General features: G+C 54.0%; 1 protein-coding gene across 4 annotated transcripts; it reads right to left on the bottom strand.

Moving 5' to 3' along the window:
- Positions 1-908: 908 nt before the first annotated feature.
- PWWP3A (PWWP domain containing 3A, DNA repair factor) lies at positions 909-17,271 on the bottom strand. Of its 4 annotated transcripts, none has more exons than XR_016038036.1 (15): positions 17,201-17,271; positions 16,023-16,151; positions 15,378-15,463; positions 14,242-14,312; positions 11,991-12,683; positions 11,017-11,118; positions 9,244-9,314; positions 7,865-7,941; positions 7,339-7,399; positions 6,041-6,116; positions 5,709-5,759; positions 4,814-5,250; positions 3,717-3,805; positions 3,450-3,596; positions 909-1,219 (listed from the first exon to the last, which is right to left on the bottom strand). XR_016038036.1 is itself a non-coding variant. In XM_055430504.2 (14 exons), the coding sequence occupies exons 2-14, from the start codon at positions 16,077-16,079 to the stop codon at positions 1,165-1,167; spliced, it is 1,926 nt and encodes a 641-aa protein (XP_055286479.1). In that variant the 5' UTR covers positions 16,080-16,151; positions 17,201-17,271; the 3' UTR covers positions 909-1,164. The 4 variants fall into 4 exon arrangements, 2 of the variants coding, with proteins under 2 accessions (XP_055286479.1, XP_088694816.1); XR_016038037.1 differs by having other exon boundaries at positions 17,070-17,204; XM_055430504.2 differs by lacking the exon at positions 3,450-3,596.
- Positions 17,272-17,468: the final 197 nt, after the last annotated feature.

The following is a 17,468-nucleotide window of genomic DNA, read 5'->3' on the forward strand; positions in this document are numbered from 1 at the left end:
CTGCTCTTCACCCTGACCCACTTCAAGAAGGCTCAGTGTCAAAGGACCTTCTAAAAGCGGGTGAGTCCTTCCAAGCCATCCCAGCCAGGACACTCCTGGGGTCTCCTTGAAGGGTGGCTCAGCCGGACCTCGGGCCAGCAACTGCACCTCTGCTCAGGATCATGCAAAACCAGCAGGGAGGTCACATGCCGGTGTCCAGTGCCTGCAGTGATGGCTTGTACCTCCTTCCTCCTGGACCACCCCACTCTGGTCAGGGCCCACTCCTTCACCCCTCCACCCCCTCAACCCCACAAGAACCTCTCCCCACTGGCCGGGCTCAGACTTTGCAGTGCAGCCATCACAATGGGGACCTGGCTGTCTCCTTCCACAAGCAGCTCCACGTCAGCTTAGAATAAATAATCTGTGGTGTATAGCATTTCTGTGACCACACTGAGGACCAAGCCTTCAGGCAACTGTCTCCGAAGTGGGGGCCCCTAGTCTGGGACCCTCAGGCAGCAGGGGACCTGTCCGTGCTCGGGCTTTAGGACAAAGGGCTGGTTTCTGCAGGTGCCAGGCCATGACCCCACAGCCCAGGCCACACTCACAGTGACCTTGGCCAGGCTGGATGGAAGCGATGACCACGAGGGATTGTCACACTGGCCCAGGAGTGGGCTGGGTGGAGAAACCCACAGCAAGACCAAGGAGGAAGTGGCCGGAGAGGTTCAAGGTCTACCTCTCCCCTGCCTGAGTGCCAGCAGAGGCAAGAGTGTGGATGGCAGATGGTCTCTGGTGTGCCTCTCACAAACACCAGGTTTTCTCAAAAACACAGAACAGAGGCACAGCAAACTCAGGAGCCCGTGAGAGAGGAACCACACAGAGGAGGGAAACAAATAGAAAAACACACTGATGTGCCAGGAGCAGCACACTCGTATGTCTTTAAAACTCCTGTTGAATGTCAGATACGATGCTTTTTAACATAAAAAACAAATGTGCACCTTCTATGAACCTACGCAGTACAATCACAGGTAATGACGTGAAGTTAAAAAAAAAATGCATTTCTGTTCTTTAAAAGCCTGTTGGGAAGTATACCTTCCACAAGAGCCAGGACAATAGAACCTGCAGACAGGAGGCAAACAGCTGGCCCGACCCCCAGAGCGCAGGCATGGAGCACTGCCACCGCCTGCTTCAGCATCGCCGATTCCGTTCTTCTAGGAGCTGGTTATCAAATATTTCTTTTTCCCTGAAAAAACAAAAGGAGATCACTTCATTTTACTCAGTAATTATGTTTTAATAAATGTCAACAGTTTCCCAAGGCAACAGAAATAAAAGCAGAAATAAACAAATGGGACCTAATGAAACTTACAGGCTTTTGCATGGCAAAAGAAACATCAGCTTACAGACAGGGAGAAAATATTTGCACATGATGTGACTGCCAAGGGCTTAATCTCCAAAATATACAAACAGGTCGTACCACTCCATAACCAAAAAACATACAAACAACCCATACCACTCCATAACCAGAAGACAAATGATGCGATTGAAAAATGGAGAGGACTTACACAGACATTTCTCCAAAGATGACAGATGGCCAAAAGGCAGATGAAAACATGCTCAACATCACTCATTATTAGAGAAATGCAAATCAAAACTACAATGAGGTCTCACTTCACACTGGTCAGAATGGCCACTGTTAAAAAGTCTACAAATAACAGATGCTGGAGACAATGTGGAGAAAAGGGAACCCTCCACTGTTTGTGGGAATGTAAATTGGTGCAGCCACTGTGGAGAACAGGATGAAGGCTCCCCTCAAAATTATTCAAAACAGAGTTGCCATATGATCCAGCAATCCCACTCTTGGACGAATATCCAGATAAAGCTATAGTTCAAAAAGATAAATGCACCCCAATGTTCATAGTGGCACTACTGACAGCAGCTAACGCATGAAAGCAACTTAAATGTCCATCGACAGATGACTGGATGAAAATGTGTACACACACACAATGGAATACTACTCAGCCATGAAAAAGAATAAAATAATGTCATTTGTAGCAACATGGATGCTACTAGAGATTATTATACTAAGTGAAATATTTGTAGTTCTTTTATTTTTGTTTGCCACACAGCATGCTGTGCCTGATCTTAGTTGCCAGCTACAGATGGAACCTGATGCCAGTAGAGAGAATGTGGTGTCCCAACCACCCAGGAAATTTCCATGCTAAATGAAATAAATCAGATGGAGAAAAACAAATACTGTGTGATATCACTTTATGTATGCAATCTAAAATAACACAAAAGAACTTCTTTACAAAACACAGACTTCACAGACATAACTTACTGTTATCACAGGGGAAGGGGGGAAAGGATCAATTGGGAGTTTAAGATTAACAGATGCAGACTGCTATGTATAAAATAAACGTCAAAGACTAACTATAAAGCACAGGGAACTATACTCAATATCGTCTAACAAACTGTAGTGAAAAGAACCTGAAAAAAAAAGATATACACACAAGCATACATACATATATACTGAATTGCTGTTTCCCTGAAAATAACGTAATATATAAATCAACTACACGTCTTGTTAAAAACGAACAACCCCCGTCATCCCTTAAACAAGAAGTGAGTGTTTAGGGGGGACACAGTTTCTGTTTGGGGATAGTGTCCTGGAGATGGCGCAGATGCTACATGACAATGTGAATGAGCTTAATGCCACTAGGATGTATGCTTAAAAACAGGGAAGGTAGTGAATATTATGTATATTTCACCACAATGGAAAAAAAATAAACTACAAAGAAAAGAAGATGAAGTATCAAGTCATCCTTAAGTGACTGTCTATTATCAGGTAGTTGACTGGCCGCTCCTCTCAGGCTAAACAAGAAACGTGACCTGAGGGGGATGCCCTTGAGGGAAATGGGACATGGCAGCCTAAGGACCCCACAGAGAGACCTGACCTTGTCTCTGTGTGGAGGTTCAATGGCCTGTGCATAAGAACCTAAACGCAACTATGGTGTGAGAAGACGGGGGAGGTGGGTGCATTGGGATGGACCCGCTGGACAACTAAAACCCAGCCCAACGGAACCCTGGCCGCCCAGGCTCAGCCACTTGGACCATGTCCCCAAGGCAGCAGAGTGACTGGTGCAGCCCATGGCCCTGGAACATGTGCAGTTTCTTGGGTTGTAGACACTGGTCGCCCTCTGACTGGTGCCTGAGCACGAGGGAGGCACTGGATGGGGAGACGCCACTTGTACCTCGGTCTCCGAGAGCACCTTCTCTCTATGCGGTTACAGGGTGGCCAGCTGACCGCTGAGACCGGGGACAAACTCCACTGTGAGCGCCTGCTCGGCCCTAGCCCAAGACCCTAGTTGAGTCTTCAGCCTGTCAGGGCCACGCGGCCAGCCGGCTCCCAGCCAGACTGGCAGCCAGCCCAGAGCCGGGATTAGGGGCTGGGAGGCCAGCCTGGGGCGGCTCACCATGGATGTAGAGGAACATCTTGATCACTGCATTCTTCCTGCCAGCCAGGGACGGCAGGCGGCAGCTGCCGCTTAATCTCACGGTTTCCTCAAACAGCCGTGGCAGCGAGGTGATGGGGGAGGACAAGGGGGAGGTGGACGTCAGCCCTGAGGATCAGTTCGGACGAGGTGGGCCCAGCTCTGCCCACTTGGACCAGCGGCCCCAAGGCCCAGCCACCCGCATGCAGAGACAGAGCCCTCGGGACATAGTGTGTGTGGCCCACCTACCGGGAGCTCAGCGCTGGTCCTCGGATGTACTTCTCCTCGGCCGTCTTGTAGTCTACCGCATCTACCGCTGAGATTGCGCAGATGATGGCCTGCAAAATAGCAGCACAGGTCAGGCTGGGGCTGTGTGTGGCCACTCACACCAGGCTTGGAGACCACAAAGGTGGACAGTCCAGTCGCAAGGGGCCTCCCAGCGCCGGGGTCACACACATGTACACTATCTGTGAAATCTCTGCTCCCAGTAAGGCTCCCAAGTGAAATCGACAAGATTAGAGTTCCTGGCACTCCAAGCAGAGAAAAGCAGGACCCACAATGTCCCTGGCACCAAGTGGTTAGGACTTAGTGCTCTCACTGCCAAGGCCCAGGTTTAATCCCTGGTCAGGAACTAAGATTCCACAAGCAAGATAAGCAGTGCCCTCCCGCACCTCCCCCAAAAGGCAGGCCGCCAAACAAAGAGCTGTAAAAATCTGAGTTAACCGAAACAAACAAAAAAACACAAAGTGGTAAACTGAATACACGTTAGATGTCTGGTATCACAGGATCATTGTTAGTTTCTCCACATGAAAGAGTATTGCAGTTACTTCAAAATTCTTAGAAAGTCCTTCTCGTTCCAACCAGGGTCCCTCACCTGGGTATGGCTGACATGGGGCCATCCTGGGCTGTAGAGGGTGGAGCAGCGTCCTGTTCCATGCCAGAAGCACCTGACTTGTGATAACCTCAGATGCCCCCAGTGTCCCCAGGGGGCAGGGTCACCCTTCCTACATTCACACTAAAGAGTGTCCAGAAGGGGCTGGAGGAGCATATGGAGCAAGGCCACTGCTGCAGATGGGAATGGACACATGAGGGTTCACAGCGCTGCTTTATTTTTTAACATACTTGAAATTCTCTGTGGTTACAAAGCTCAGTGTTCCTGAGCCTTCTGATACAGTCCCACACGTTCTGTTCCCATCTGGCAGTGCCCTCTCTGAACTGAGGCTCAGGTGGCACCATGTTCAGGGAAGATTCCTGGAGAACGACACCTGGCCCCTCCACCCCTGCACGCCCTGGGAGACCTTCCCCACACACACACACTGCGCACGGAAGGCCCACCGGTCTCTTACCTCAGGCAGTAACACATCCAGGATGAAGCGGATGCCGTCTCCGTGCCCGCGTGCCAGCAGCTGGCAGCCCGCCTGCTTGTACACGCCCTGCAGGTACTTGACCACCAGGTCCAGCTGCTCCTCGTCTTCCAGGTAGGTCTCCACACAGGTCATGTACTGGCCAGAGCTCAAGAAGGTCTTCAGCCACCGGGATGGCTTCCTGTTCCTCAGGATGGCCCGCAGGTGGCTCTCAGCACCCCGCGCCTTCACAATGTACTCTACCAGCTTCTGGTTGGCCCGGTCCCGGGCAGCCCGCGAGCGGTCAGGCAGTACCTTCCTGTAGGCTGGCCTCCTGCCCTGTGGGCTCCCAGACACAGGCCCCTCGGGGTCTCCCCCACTCAGCTGGGGGAACCTTGTCCCCTGGACATCCTGCTGGATGCACTTGCGGACGGGGGAACCTGTGAAGGAAACGCACAGCTTCCTCTAACTGGGCGCCCTCAGCAACCACATGAGCAGGGGCCAGGACAACCGACCTGGGTGGGAACCCCCACAGGACCCTCACCGCCCTTCCCAGCTCTGCCCCCCACCACCCACCCCATGGAACCAGCATCAGCTCATCTGCACTGCTCCATAAGGACCAGTGCCACTGAAAATGCCCAGGATGAGGCAGAGGGGAGGAGCCACCCAGATGCCCCAGCTCTACACACTTGGTGACTGGCCCCGAGTACAGACAGCAGGTGGGGGCCCCTCAGCAGGGGGATCTGTGGGGCCTGGAGACCCAGGGGTGGCTACAGAGTCAGCCTCAGGCTTGAGACGCGATGCCCATTGCACACCCCGTCCAGAGATCAGACAGAGAAACTACCACTTCTCGAGGGCCAGGAAGCAAGTCCTGCTTTGGGGGAATTGGTGGACTTACTTATGTCAGCCGCATAGTATTCCAGGAAAGAGCCAGCGAAGGAGCCACAGCCTACAAGGGCAGGAGGGGAGCCGGTTACACAGGACTGATGGTACCAGGCTGTCTGCCGGCTGCACAGCTTGCTGCGATCAGGACCAGGCAGAGCACCCCACCCCGCCCCAGGCAACGAGCCCCCAGGGACGGAAACCCCCTGCACACAAAGGACACTATCCTGCCTGGGCCCAGGATGGACCTGAGCTAGGCTTCTCGGAGAGAAGCCCACCTGAGGGCCAGGCCGTGCTCACCCTGGGGGCATGAAGGGAAGCCCACACCACCGCCCCAGCCCCACGCACCGAGCCGGACCCTGTAGTCAGTGATGAGGGAGACACACCAGCCGATGGCCTGGGCGAAGTCCTCCCTTGCCTCGTCCTGCAATGAGACCCGGATGGCAGTTGTCAGCAGGAGGCCGCAGGTAGCCTCCTTCGTCCTGTGTCCTCAGTCCCTCAGCCAGGAAGGAACCTGAGCGGGGCTCCCGAGGCACGTCTGAGGCCAGGGCTGCTCAGAAAATGGTCACTCGTGGGCCGAGCCCTCAGGGCCAAGAGAGAAGCACAGACCTGAGAACAGGAACGGAGAGACCCCACCCCACTGCAGCCGACGGGCCAGCAGATGGAGGGGACATGGGGTGCACGAGACCAAGCCCACAGGAGAAGCCTCTATGCCTGCGACTCCAAACAAACACTCCTCCCAGAGTGTTGGTGGGAGGAGGGTGCTACCCCGAGGGTGGGAGACCCCTGAGCTGGGAGGACCAGTGAGACCAGCCCAAGACCCACAGAAGTCTGATGGGAGCAGGCAGGCAGCTTGGGACAACTGGGGTCTGGCCCTAGGACAGGCAACCACTCCCACAGCCCATTTCCAGGAAACAGGAGAATGGCGAGGGATGCCCAGACACCAGGTCATTTATGGACCACATGCCATCTCTGCAAACCCAGGTGTCCCCTGGTATTTATTTAATGCACATGATCTCAACCTCAATTCCTGTTCTCCTTCTACCCCCCACCATCGTTCCTGAAAGTCCAAGGATGCGTTCCACATAGGTGCCGACCTTCCAAACAGCCCCCACACACCCCAGGCCCTAGCTCACTGACCATGTTCAAGACACTGCTTCCCAAGCAGGGAAGCCTCATCCCATACAGAGCCTGAACCTGCTGATTGGGCCAAGCAAACGCTGGCATTACGGTGGAGCTGACACAAAGCACTATCTCAAATCAGACATGGTGCTCTGCCTGCACCAGCTCCCGCGGCACAAGCGGGCCAATCACAGGGCCATGAGGCAGCCTCCCTGAGGAGCGCGGTGCACAGAATCACGGCCCCATCTGGGGGCAGCAGCTAGAGCCCTCGGCCTCAGCCTGAGCCTTACCACCTCCCCTACAGGGGGCACCCTGTCCACCACCAAACAGCCACCCTGCACAGGGTCAGGGGGAATAGTGGGCAGAGTCCCTGGAGGCTGAGACTTTAGGGTGACGACCTTCAGCAGAGCAGCCGGGGCCGAGTGCCACTCCTGCGATGGCCACTGTCTGAAGGTACACATGGGGACAGGGTTACCAACCACAAAGCCAGCAGCTCAGAGCAGCACAAGGAACCACCCACTCACCAAAAGTGCCTGCTTCTCTTTGCAGTCAAAGTGCTTCAGTCGTCGGAGCAACACTGAGATACTAGGAGCAGAGAGCAGAGATTAATGGGACAGGTGCCATCTCACGACCCAAAAGCCCCCCTCCTCTGTGAGAGCCCCACTCATGAGGGAGGAGGCCCCAGGGAGCCAGGCCTGGGCCCAGGTGTACCTCCAGGGGTCCCTAGGCCCCCCTCCTTGGCAGTGGGGTGTTTCTAAGACCAGCTCTGGGCAGACGGTGCTTCTGTCCCACGATAAAGGTCTGTGGGGGTTACTGAATGGTCATCCGGCGGAGGGTCGCTCACAGGCCTTTAGGGAGCGAACTGTGCTGTGGTTTGTGGGGGCCCATGGCTGTCCGGCAGGGCTGATTCTGGAAGCCGACAAGCAGTCTGGAAAACCCGACTGTCTGGCCAGGTGTCTCAATACAGTCTTTGTGGGGGTGCTCCATCGGGGGTCAACCTCAGGGCCCCCCAACCTGGAGCACTGGGCAGAGCAGATAACGGTGCTTTACCCTCTCCCTCTGGGGTTCATGTTCCCTTCAATGAAGAGCACGCTCGCCTTCTTATCTCTCCGCCTGACGCTCTTGACCTGTAGGCAGACCCAAGAACACAAGGTGTCCAGCACCCAGGACCCAGGAGGCTGTGTTTGCATTTTCAACACTTTCGTGGTGTCACCTTGTTGAGTGTGTGACAAGAAAGGTGGCTGGCCCGGGGTGACCAGGACACAGCTGACACCAGGAAATGCTCAGCAAGTGCTACCCGGCTCCCAGCACTGTTACAGCTGAGCAGAAGTGGGTGGGGTGGGTTCTGGTCAGTTTTATAAAAGAGGAACCACAGCCGCTGTGAGCGCCCTTCCTCCCGCTGACTCTCTTCAGGCTCAGGGCGCATTCCTCCTCATTCTGGGGGACAAGCTAAGCGAGCTTGGGGAGATCCACAGCCAGGGGGTGGCTGGCCTGACTACCCCATTTCCTGTACTCACTGGGCATTTACAGTGCTGGCCCCAGTTAACCAAAAGCTCCCCCAGGAACTGGTAAACAGGACGGGGCATGGAGAAGGCTGACACCCACAGAGGGACATGGAGCCTCTGGCAAGCAAGCGCTGGAGGGAGGGAAGGGGCCCCGATGGTCAGGTCCCAACTGCTGAGGAGCTGCAGGGGAGCCAGGTTCACCTGCATGGCCAAGCTTTTTCCACAGACACCACACAGGTTTAATCCTGTCCTTCCCAAGACTGCCAGTCATGTGCCTGGAGGCCATGCTGACCGCGTGAGCCAAGACTCACCGCAGCAAAGAATGCTGCTCCACAGGGCAGAGACGTTCCAATTCACTGCCTCTTCCCCAAATTAAAGACCTATAACTAGAACCCTGAGAATCCTGTCCCTGCTGGAAGAGGACACAGGATAAATCCAGGCGGAAATAGAAAGGGCAAAGGCAGGCAGGTGGTGCCCTGGCTCAAACATTCTCCACCTGACACACTGTGTGCACCCTTCGGGCACATGGAGGAGGCACGACCATGTTTAAGGGTGTCCATCCCGCTGGGGGTACAGCCAGAACCTCAAACACCCGCAATTATACATGTGGTGGACCCCCACCCTAACCTACAAACTAAAAAACTCAAATGTACAAAATTTAAAATGAGCAAATAGTGGGCATTTTTTCAGTCGGACTTTCTAAAGCTGCTTGGTGAAAACCTGACCTACAAGGTTCTCAGCAGTGCCGGGAGGCTGAGACCCCTTGCTTAGGTGAACTCGTCTCTACGCTGTTGCTCACGGACCTACCGTTTCACCAGCAACAACAGTGAAAACCCTGTCCGGGCCCCATGTCTAGAATGGAGCACCCTGGGCTGCACGCTAGGCAACCAAATGACCAAGCGGGAAGCAGAGAAGTGTTCTTACCACGGCCGGCCAGAAGGGGTATTTTTGGTATTTATGCCAGACCAGCATCCCTACTTCAAATGAACGTGGTTCTAGAATTTAAAGAAAAGAAAAAAACAAAAAAGAGACATGTTAGATCCATATCGAGCACTAGACAAAGCGGCTTGAGAAAACACAACCACAGAGATGCTGCTCAAGCCCAGTGTTAATGTGGTTCCTGGGACAGACCCAGGAGTCGGGAGGGCAGGGTGTACCCCGGACCCTGGAACCTAAGTGCTGGCCACCAGCGGCTGGGGTGCACATGGATTTCCTGGTGAGGACCACGCGTGTACAAGTGGCAGTGCCACCTCTGCCACTTTTCTGAGTCTCAGATTACTCCAGGGCAAAGCACGTTTTATATGTAGCACATAAACAGAAAGGAGACCATGGCACACAGTGAGGACCCCACATGGGGGGCAAATTTCGGAGAAGTTCATCTGAGGAACTGGGGCTTTAAAAAGTGGGTGGAAAAATAAAAATAAAAAATGGAGGAAAAAAAAAGAAGAACTATTTAATCATATGGTAACTACAAAGGATTTCTGAACAAAATTTAACTATATCTTCAACCAAAAAAAATCCAAAACCCAGAACAAATAAATAACTCAACATTAAAAAACCAAGTAACAAAAGCAAGCAGGGAACAGAGGCTGCTCGCAGACCCCAGAGCGAGGCTCATGGCCAAGCTGCAGCATATGACAATAGGAAGAGCTCTGAGAGACAGGGGGCCGTGATGGAGGAAGGGGAGATGCCTGGGGCACAAATGGAAAGCTGGCCACCCTCGGGAGGAGCACAGGGCCACCCAGGACAACAGTCACAGGTGCAGTCAACCCAAACACCAGCAACCAAAACCCAATGGAAGACAAAAGCAGGAGAAAGGAGCTGACTCTAGGTCCTCTGGGGGCTGAGTGACCCCTAGGCGGACAGAAACGCCCTCTTCAGGAAGGTACGGCGCCCCTTTTTGTGCCGGCAGGAACTGACCCCAGTGATGCCCCAGGAGCTCACACACTGCAGGCCCCCAGGCTGGATGCATCCAGACCCCCAACAACGGGATAGGGCTTGGTGAGCGACTCCCCCGCAACTGTCCCTCCCAGTAAAGGATGACCAGCCACCATGAGAACAATTGCAAGAGCCCGTGGGAAATACCCAAGAAAGGAGGTCAGCCTTCCAGCCTGGAAGGAAGGGCCCCCAGACCACCCCGTGCAGCTCCGGCCATGGTCTCTGAATGCACAAATATCTCAGGCTAAAAAGATTAAAAAACAAAACAAAACTAGACATTAAGACGAACGGTTAATGGGTGAGTGGAAAACTGAAGCCAGTCCTCAACTGTTTAGTTCAAGGCAACTAACTTTCCCATGGCTGGCTTGGATGCTTGGGCCTGTGTCTGACCCCTGCCCGGGAGGACAGGGCAGCTGACCTGTGCACTGCTCAGTGCTCGGGCGGGGGTCCTGCGTACACCTCGGGGGGCACCCACCCTGCTGTGGGAAACTGTTTTGGAGGACTGAGAGGCAGCGCCAGGCCACACCAAAAAGTGGTGACAGAGCCCATCTGTTCACTTGGCCGCCCTCCGCCTTTCCCTCCGAATGGCGTCCTGGGAGCCTCCCCCACCCCCCCACACGTGTTTGTCCTTGAGAGAGGGGAACCAGGGCTCCCTCTCTGTGAGGTCCGGGTTCAGGACAAAAGCCAAACAGCGAAGAGACCTTCCCCAGGACACAGGGACGTCAGGGACCTCACCCCAGGAAGGTGCCAGTCACTCACCATGATACAGCAGGATTCTCGGCGGCTCCTCATCATCCTCGTCCTCCTCCAGGAGAGAGTTCCCAGCGCTCGGCTCCATAAACTCTTCAGACAATGGTCGGGCTGCCAACAAGGTTAGATCAGACTTTACCAGTCACAGTCCTGGGGACTTACCAAGGGAACATCACCCCGATCCCTAAACGTCAGCTCAGAGAGCAAAGCCACAATGTGGACTTGCCCTCAGCCTCGCTCAGTGAAAGCATGTTCAACAGAGGAGACAGGGCAGGAGTGGCTGCAAGTGCATGGAGAGCAGATGAATGAACCAGGGGCCTGTCCCTCCCTAGGGTGCACTCGGCCACATGGGGAGGATGCGGCTCTGGGGCTGGCCCCCTTCAAAGTAGTAGTCCCTGCTTCACTGCCACTGCTGGGGAGGGGGCCCCTTGAAAGGGGAAGAAGAAAGGCAGACACCCGGAGTGAGTGTGGGCAGGCAGAGCGCGGTACCTAGCCATGCGGAAATGAAGATCTCCAAATTAGCATTTCAAAACTAAGTGGGATGCTAAGGCATCCGAACAGAGAAAACCATAGCGCATGGCTGCAGCCACACAAAAACACATGCACGCGGGAATCCTGAAAAAGTCAGGGGCCTTTTAAATGAGTTAATCACTTCTGATATTCCTGCCAGTTTAACGGGAGTGTATTAGGGCTTCTGCAATGGGAGGAGAAAGGAGTTAATCCTCCAGGAGCAGACACGGCGGTACCGCAGCCACCATGTACCCCTCCAGTCCCACCACCGCCAAACAAAAATAAAAACACGAGTATGGGAGGCAGCTGAAGTGCTTAGAGCGTGGTGGAGAGACAGAGAGAGAGGCCCCAGGAAACTTCTACTCAGGATCTGTTCTGGTAATGATCTCATTAAGATCTGGGGTCTGGCTCTGGATCAGCCACAGGAGAACCCACCGCCAGCCTCTCCCAACTCACCCTCTCTGGGCCTTTACCTTCCTCCAGTGGCCGGGTGTCTGCTGTCTCCTCTGCGGGGCCAAGCTGAGCAGGGTTGTGGGGACCCATGGGAGCCCTCGGCCTCTGGCCACCGTTCAGGCCCAGGCGATCGGTGGGACAGCCATCCAGAGGACTCAGGTCCCTGCCTCTGGGAGGTGAGCACAGGGCTGCCAGGCCGGCCCCTGTCTCACCATCTTCCTGGCCAGCTCCCTCTGAGGATGGAGCCGCTCTCTGACCCGAGCAGGGTCCCTGTGCAGGGTTCCTCCCTTGTTTACTGGAGGGTGTCATCCAATCTGCCTGCTGTTTTCTAGATGCCCCCCTGTCCTGAGCGCCACCACTGGCTGAACACACAGCCGGGGCATCCAGGCCTCCGCCTGTCTTGAGCCTCTCTTTGTGGTCCACGCTGCACTCCAGATCCTCCTTGCCAGTTGGCAGGCTGGACAGCCTCTGGGACACGCGTTCCCTCCTTGTGGGGCCCGGACTGCCCGCCGCTTCTTCAAGGAATGATGGGGAAAGGCTAGGCTTGGAGGGCCAGGAGGCTGGTTCCATGGGCTTCACTCTTGGAGGCCGAGGGGTCGTTTCTTCCCTGGAAAAGCTCCCTTGTCTTTCGTTCAAGACATCCAGAGCTACACGGAGTGACCGCCGGTAGGCCAGCTCCTCCAGAGGCGCAGCGGGAGCCCCATCCTGCGAGGCTGTGGAACAGAAGAAGAGGAAAAAAGCCTGGTGATGAGTGGGCCCTGGGCTCCAGCACCCAGCAACACCCTGACAGCTCTGGTGTGTCGCCAAAGCTGGTCCTCGCACCTGAAGAGGGACTGATGCTTCTCACCGGCATCCTCCCCAGAACAGGGACTTCGGCATCAAACCACAGCTACCGGTTCAAGACTGCAATGCTTCCTTTCCCCAGAAAGCACACTGACTGAGCCTGCCCTGCCTGGGCTGGTATACTCCTCCAGATTACAAAACAATACCGTCCACAAAATGTATTCAGATATTTCTCAAATTCTCTCTCAGCCTTACAATTTCAATTCAATCAGGGTCAATAAATAAAGGACACTGCTGGCAGGGTATTCTCGGGTGGGGGCGGCAAGGGTGGGGGTGGGTAAGAACAGCTGCCTAAAAGGCTCTTTGTGGGCCAGCAAATTGTCCACACTTCCCTGCAAGGGCATTTCAAAGCCAGTGGACGGCATCGCAGGTGCAGAGATTCCGGCCTGACCTCCCCACCGCCACAGTTTATTCATTCATTCCCATGCGCGGCTCTGGCGCCCTTTATTTGAACAAGATGAGGGACGCAATATCAGAACTCAGCAGGCATAAATAACACCTCCTTCGGCACAGGACTGCCCTGTTTAATATTAAAGGCGCCCACAAACACCAGCCCCCCAACACGATCTGCACGATCAGAGTGGCCGAGAGGTGGTGGTGGATGCTGCCTGAGCTGGGCACCCTGCTCTGAGCCAAAGCCATTCCCCAAAAATGCAGGAAAACAGACTTGATTTCCCAGTTGCCACTGGGAGATCCTGGGCAATCTTTTCACAAGACAGAAAATTCTCTGCACGTGGAATAAGCTTTTAGGTGGGCACCGAGTAGGTCTGGGAGGGGGCAGTGCAGCAGGGGTTAAGCTCAGCCAGACTCCAGCCAGGTCTGTCTCACCTATGACACTGACCCTCGAGGAGATGGGAGTCAGGGCTCCACTTCCAGCCTGCCTCGCCCTGCCCTTGCCCTTGGCCCCCACAGCCCTGCAGACACCAATGGCCAAAAGGCTGGTGGCAGTGACACTGTTTTTTCCTCCCCTGGGCTTGGGTGATAGAATGTAAATATATACCCAACTGCTTCTTAAACCTTGGGCGGAGGCCGGACCAGCAACAGAACCGTTTTATAGTCTTACTACAGATAAATGGAAAAAAAAAAAACACACAGAAAGAGGAGAAGCCTCTTGTCCTTTCCTGGGGGAGGCACACCCTTTCTGAGTGCACTGCAGGTCGTGGACGGAGCCAGTGGGACCTGATGTTGCTGTCACTGGCCATGGGGGGGGGGGGAATCAAGGACAGGACGGGCTCGAGGGGCAGATTCTAGAAGGTTAGAGACAGCAGACAGACGCAGCTCCTCTAATTCAGGGAAATCACATTTCCTTGCAGGAAGAGGAGAGACGGGGAACGGGGTCGCTCTGCATCTAGAAGGCCAAGTCTGTTTCCTCCCAGAATGCCCCATGCTCTTACCAGACCTCACTGGGATGGAAAAACACGCTCTCACCTAACGAGGAGGCGATGTCTTCGATGTGCACCTTTCTCAGGACCTTGGCTTCCGCACTCTTCACCTTAATCCTGCGGGGACAGGGACGCCCGTTATGCGCCACCAGCAATGCCACTGAGACCTTCGCAAACATGTTTTGCTTTAGACGACAAAAGAATCAGTTTCGTTTTCTTCTTTTGCACCCTTCCACTCAAACCAGGAGTCACTGCCAACCAGGAATTCAAGTGCCTGAGGTTAGAGGCAGCGAGGACCCTTGTGAATGCGGCTTTTTTTTTTTTTCCCTTTCCCCTTTTAAGACAGAAAAAGCTTGGCTGGATTTAAGAGTAAAAATGAATTCAAATTGTGACTTTTATGAGGTACATCCCACTTTCAACTGCACAAATAACTCCTTTGTTAGATTTCCAGAGTGGATGATAATGTCACTAAAAGCTGTTTACAGCCCAGCAGGTGTGTTTTAGTTTAAAAGGATGCGCTTCCCTTTTAAACTCAAGTATTCAATTACTTTGTCAGCCTCAGGGAAAGTGTGAGCTGTGGACTAAGCAGGCTTAGGATCGGCTCTAAAGAAAGAAGGATGGGGACCCAGCAACGCAGCAGCAGGGGCTGACCCTGTCTCACTCTCTAGTTAGAATCGGGAATTCGCCCATCAGAAACGTGCAGCCTGGGCCATTTTACTCGTCCCCAGCTATCGTGTCCTCCCACCGTGGGATGCAACGTGCTACCCTGCACCCTCCACGCATCTGCCTTCTGAATGCTAAACAACACTTTCTTATTACAAGCACAGGCTCAAACATCAAATATCCCAGAACATAGGGGGCTGACACACATTTCTGAAAGACAGTCACACAAACATATCTGTAGGAAAGAAACAGGCCTACCTGAACCCCAACGAGAGTCTACCAGCATATAATTTACACCCATCCCATTTTTGTACTGATCTCTCTGGACATCAATACTACAGAGAGATTCTTCAATTTCCAAATGTACATAAAATAAAATTTGTTGTTTTCCTCTTCAGGTTACTGTGACCACATTGATAAGCAAAGAGGTGAGAAGACTAAACAGCAGACTTCACTTCTGGGGGGCGGGGTGGTATCACAAATCCCATGCAGGGGGACTACAAAAACACAACACTTAACTTTTTGTCTAAAGAGAGTATCTGAACGTTTAGAAAAAATCCTTTTTTCTTCTTATTTTTGGCTGACTTTTCAGTTCCGGCCAGGACCTACGTTAAAAAAAAACAACAACACAATCTTGTTACAAGCCAAAAAACACAACTGACCCTGACAAGCAGTAGCGACATATAAACACAAATGCAGTGGATGGTTCTTAAAGAATATAAGATAGGATTGCAGAGACAGGGAAACTGAGGCACGAAGGGACAGCAGCAGACTGCGACCAGAAGCAGGGTCTTGCCTCAAGATCTGGCTCTCTTACCACCACACTGCTGGAAAGCATCCCCGAGACAGTCCTGTTATTTACTATCAGGGCTGCTTGCCAAAAATTTCCTTGAGTTACAGCCTTACATGCCTTTTTATAGCTGACACTGCTAAAATTCTTTTTTTTTTTTTAAAGCGTGAGAAAAAAGACACTTCCAGAAGTGTAAGCACTAGACCAAAACCCCATTAGACCAGGAGCAAGGACCGGTGCCAACAGATCTGAGCACCAACTGCTCAAACTCAATTATTTTGCTGAAGCGACTCCTAGGTATCTCCTGATAAAGATTTTACTTGTCACCCGAAAGTCATTTCTAATTCCTGAAATTACAGAATAATGGCTGTCACCTTTGCAGGCCATAATCGCTTTTTCCATCTGCAGAGGACATACTTGGCATCCGTCATGATTTAGACTCATGTGGCAAGTGGTAATGATTTGGCACAAACAAAGCACTTGAAGGTCTGACGCGATGTGCCCTGCAACAAAATTTGCACGGTGGTTTATAACATCATTTGCTTCCCGCTTCGACGCAGCCACAACTCTTAAGGGTGAAGGTGAGCCGGGCTGATCCTCAAGTAGATGGTTCAATTCCATCATCCTGTACCGAGGGGCTCCGTGCCAAAAAGAAATGACTGGCCGTGATGCCTGGGGAGGTCGCCTGGATTATTTTCACAAATAAAATTCAGCCAAATTCCCTCCCAAAGTTTCTGCCTAGATGATTTTTAAAAGGCTCCTGAATAAATCGTCCCCGTGCTGAGGGCCTGCCTCTGACCTCGGCAGGAAAGGCGTTTTAAACGGTCAAAGCTTACAACCCTCCCGTGTTTGAGGAGCTAACAATTGACCCCGGCGCAAAAAAAAATAAAATCGGAGGAAAACGACTGCTCTTAAAGGACCGGGACAGCTGCGGGCCATTCATTACATCAACCGGGAAGGCTGATCTGGCTGCTGACAGAAAAGAGGAGCTGGGGGGTGGGGGTTCGTTCGGGCAAAGTTGGGGGGTTCACCACAGCAGGAGACTGTGGGTCCATTAGCAGGTGAGGGGGATTCAGGCAATAGAGGTGGGGATTCAGACGGCAAGGAGGCGATTCAAAGAGAGGAAGCCAGGTTCACGGAGCAGAAGTAGGGGGTGCAGACAGCAGAGGCTGGGTTCAGGGCAGGGAGGAGGGGGCTCAAGAAGCAAAGGAGAGGCTTCAAGGCCCAGAAGAAGGGGTTCAGGCAGAGGAGGAGTTCAGTGAGCAAAGGTTCAGAAAGCAGAGAGATTCAATGAACAGAAATGGGAGATCCGCGGCAGGGCGGTTCACCGCCCCGGGGAGCCTCTTTCGGGGTTCGCCCCTCCCCCCAGGCCCAGCCCCGCCGCCACGGTCGGCCTGAGGGGCGCAGCCTGCCGGGCTCACCAGGCCCCCGGCCTCCCCAGTGCGGCGTCCCCAAGCCCGGTGCTGGGGGCGAGGAAGCCGCGGTTGCCTAACGGCAGTGGCACCCTGCTACCCCAGGCGGCTCCGCCGCCCGCGCCCGCGCTCCCGCTCACCGCCTCCGCCGCCGCCGCCGCCGCCGCTCCCGCGGGCAGGGGGCGGGGCCAGCCTGGCGTCGGCGCCAAGCCCCACCCCCGTCATAGACCAATGAGATACCCGCGTTCTCGTCTTGACCCCGCCCCTTCCGCCCCGCAAGGCTCAGAGTGACGGGCGGGCGCGCGCGCGCGAGGCTGACTGACGGGCGCGGGCCGCGATGGCTGGCGCTAGGTGGGCGGCGACGGCAGCGGCCTCCATCTTCCCGGCCCAGGCCCCGCCGCTTTCCGC

This window comes from Moschus berezovskii, chromosome 8 (assembly GCF_049115385.1).
Source record: "Moschus berezovskii isolate FMDL1 chromosome 8, NW_MosBer_1.0, whole genome shotgun sequence".
NCBI lineage: Eukaryota > Metazoa > Chordata > Mammalia > Artiodactyla > Moschidae > Moschus > Moschus berezovskii.

Coding starts and splice junctions, on each gene's coding strand:
- PWWP3A (XM_088838690.1), bottom strand. CDS start 16,079: ATGACGGATGCCAAGTATGTCCTCTGCAGATGGAAAAAGCGATTATGG. Junction 12,684..14,241: donor AGACATCGCCTCCTCGTTAG/GTGAGAGCGTGT, acceptor TCTGTTCCACAG/CCTCGCAGGATGGGGCTCCC. Junction 5,251..5,708: donor ATACTATGCGGCTGACATAA/GTAAGTCCACCA, acceptor TTTCCTTCACAG/GTTCCCCCGTCCGCAAGTGC.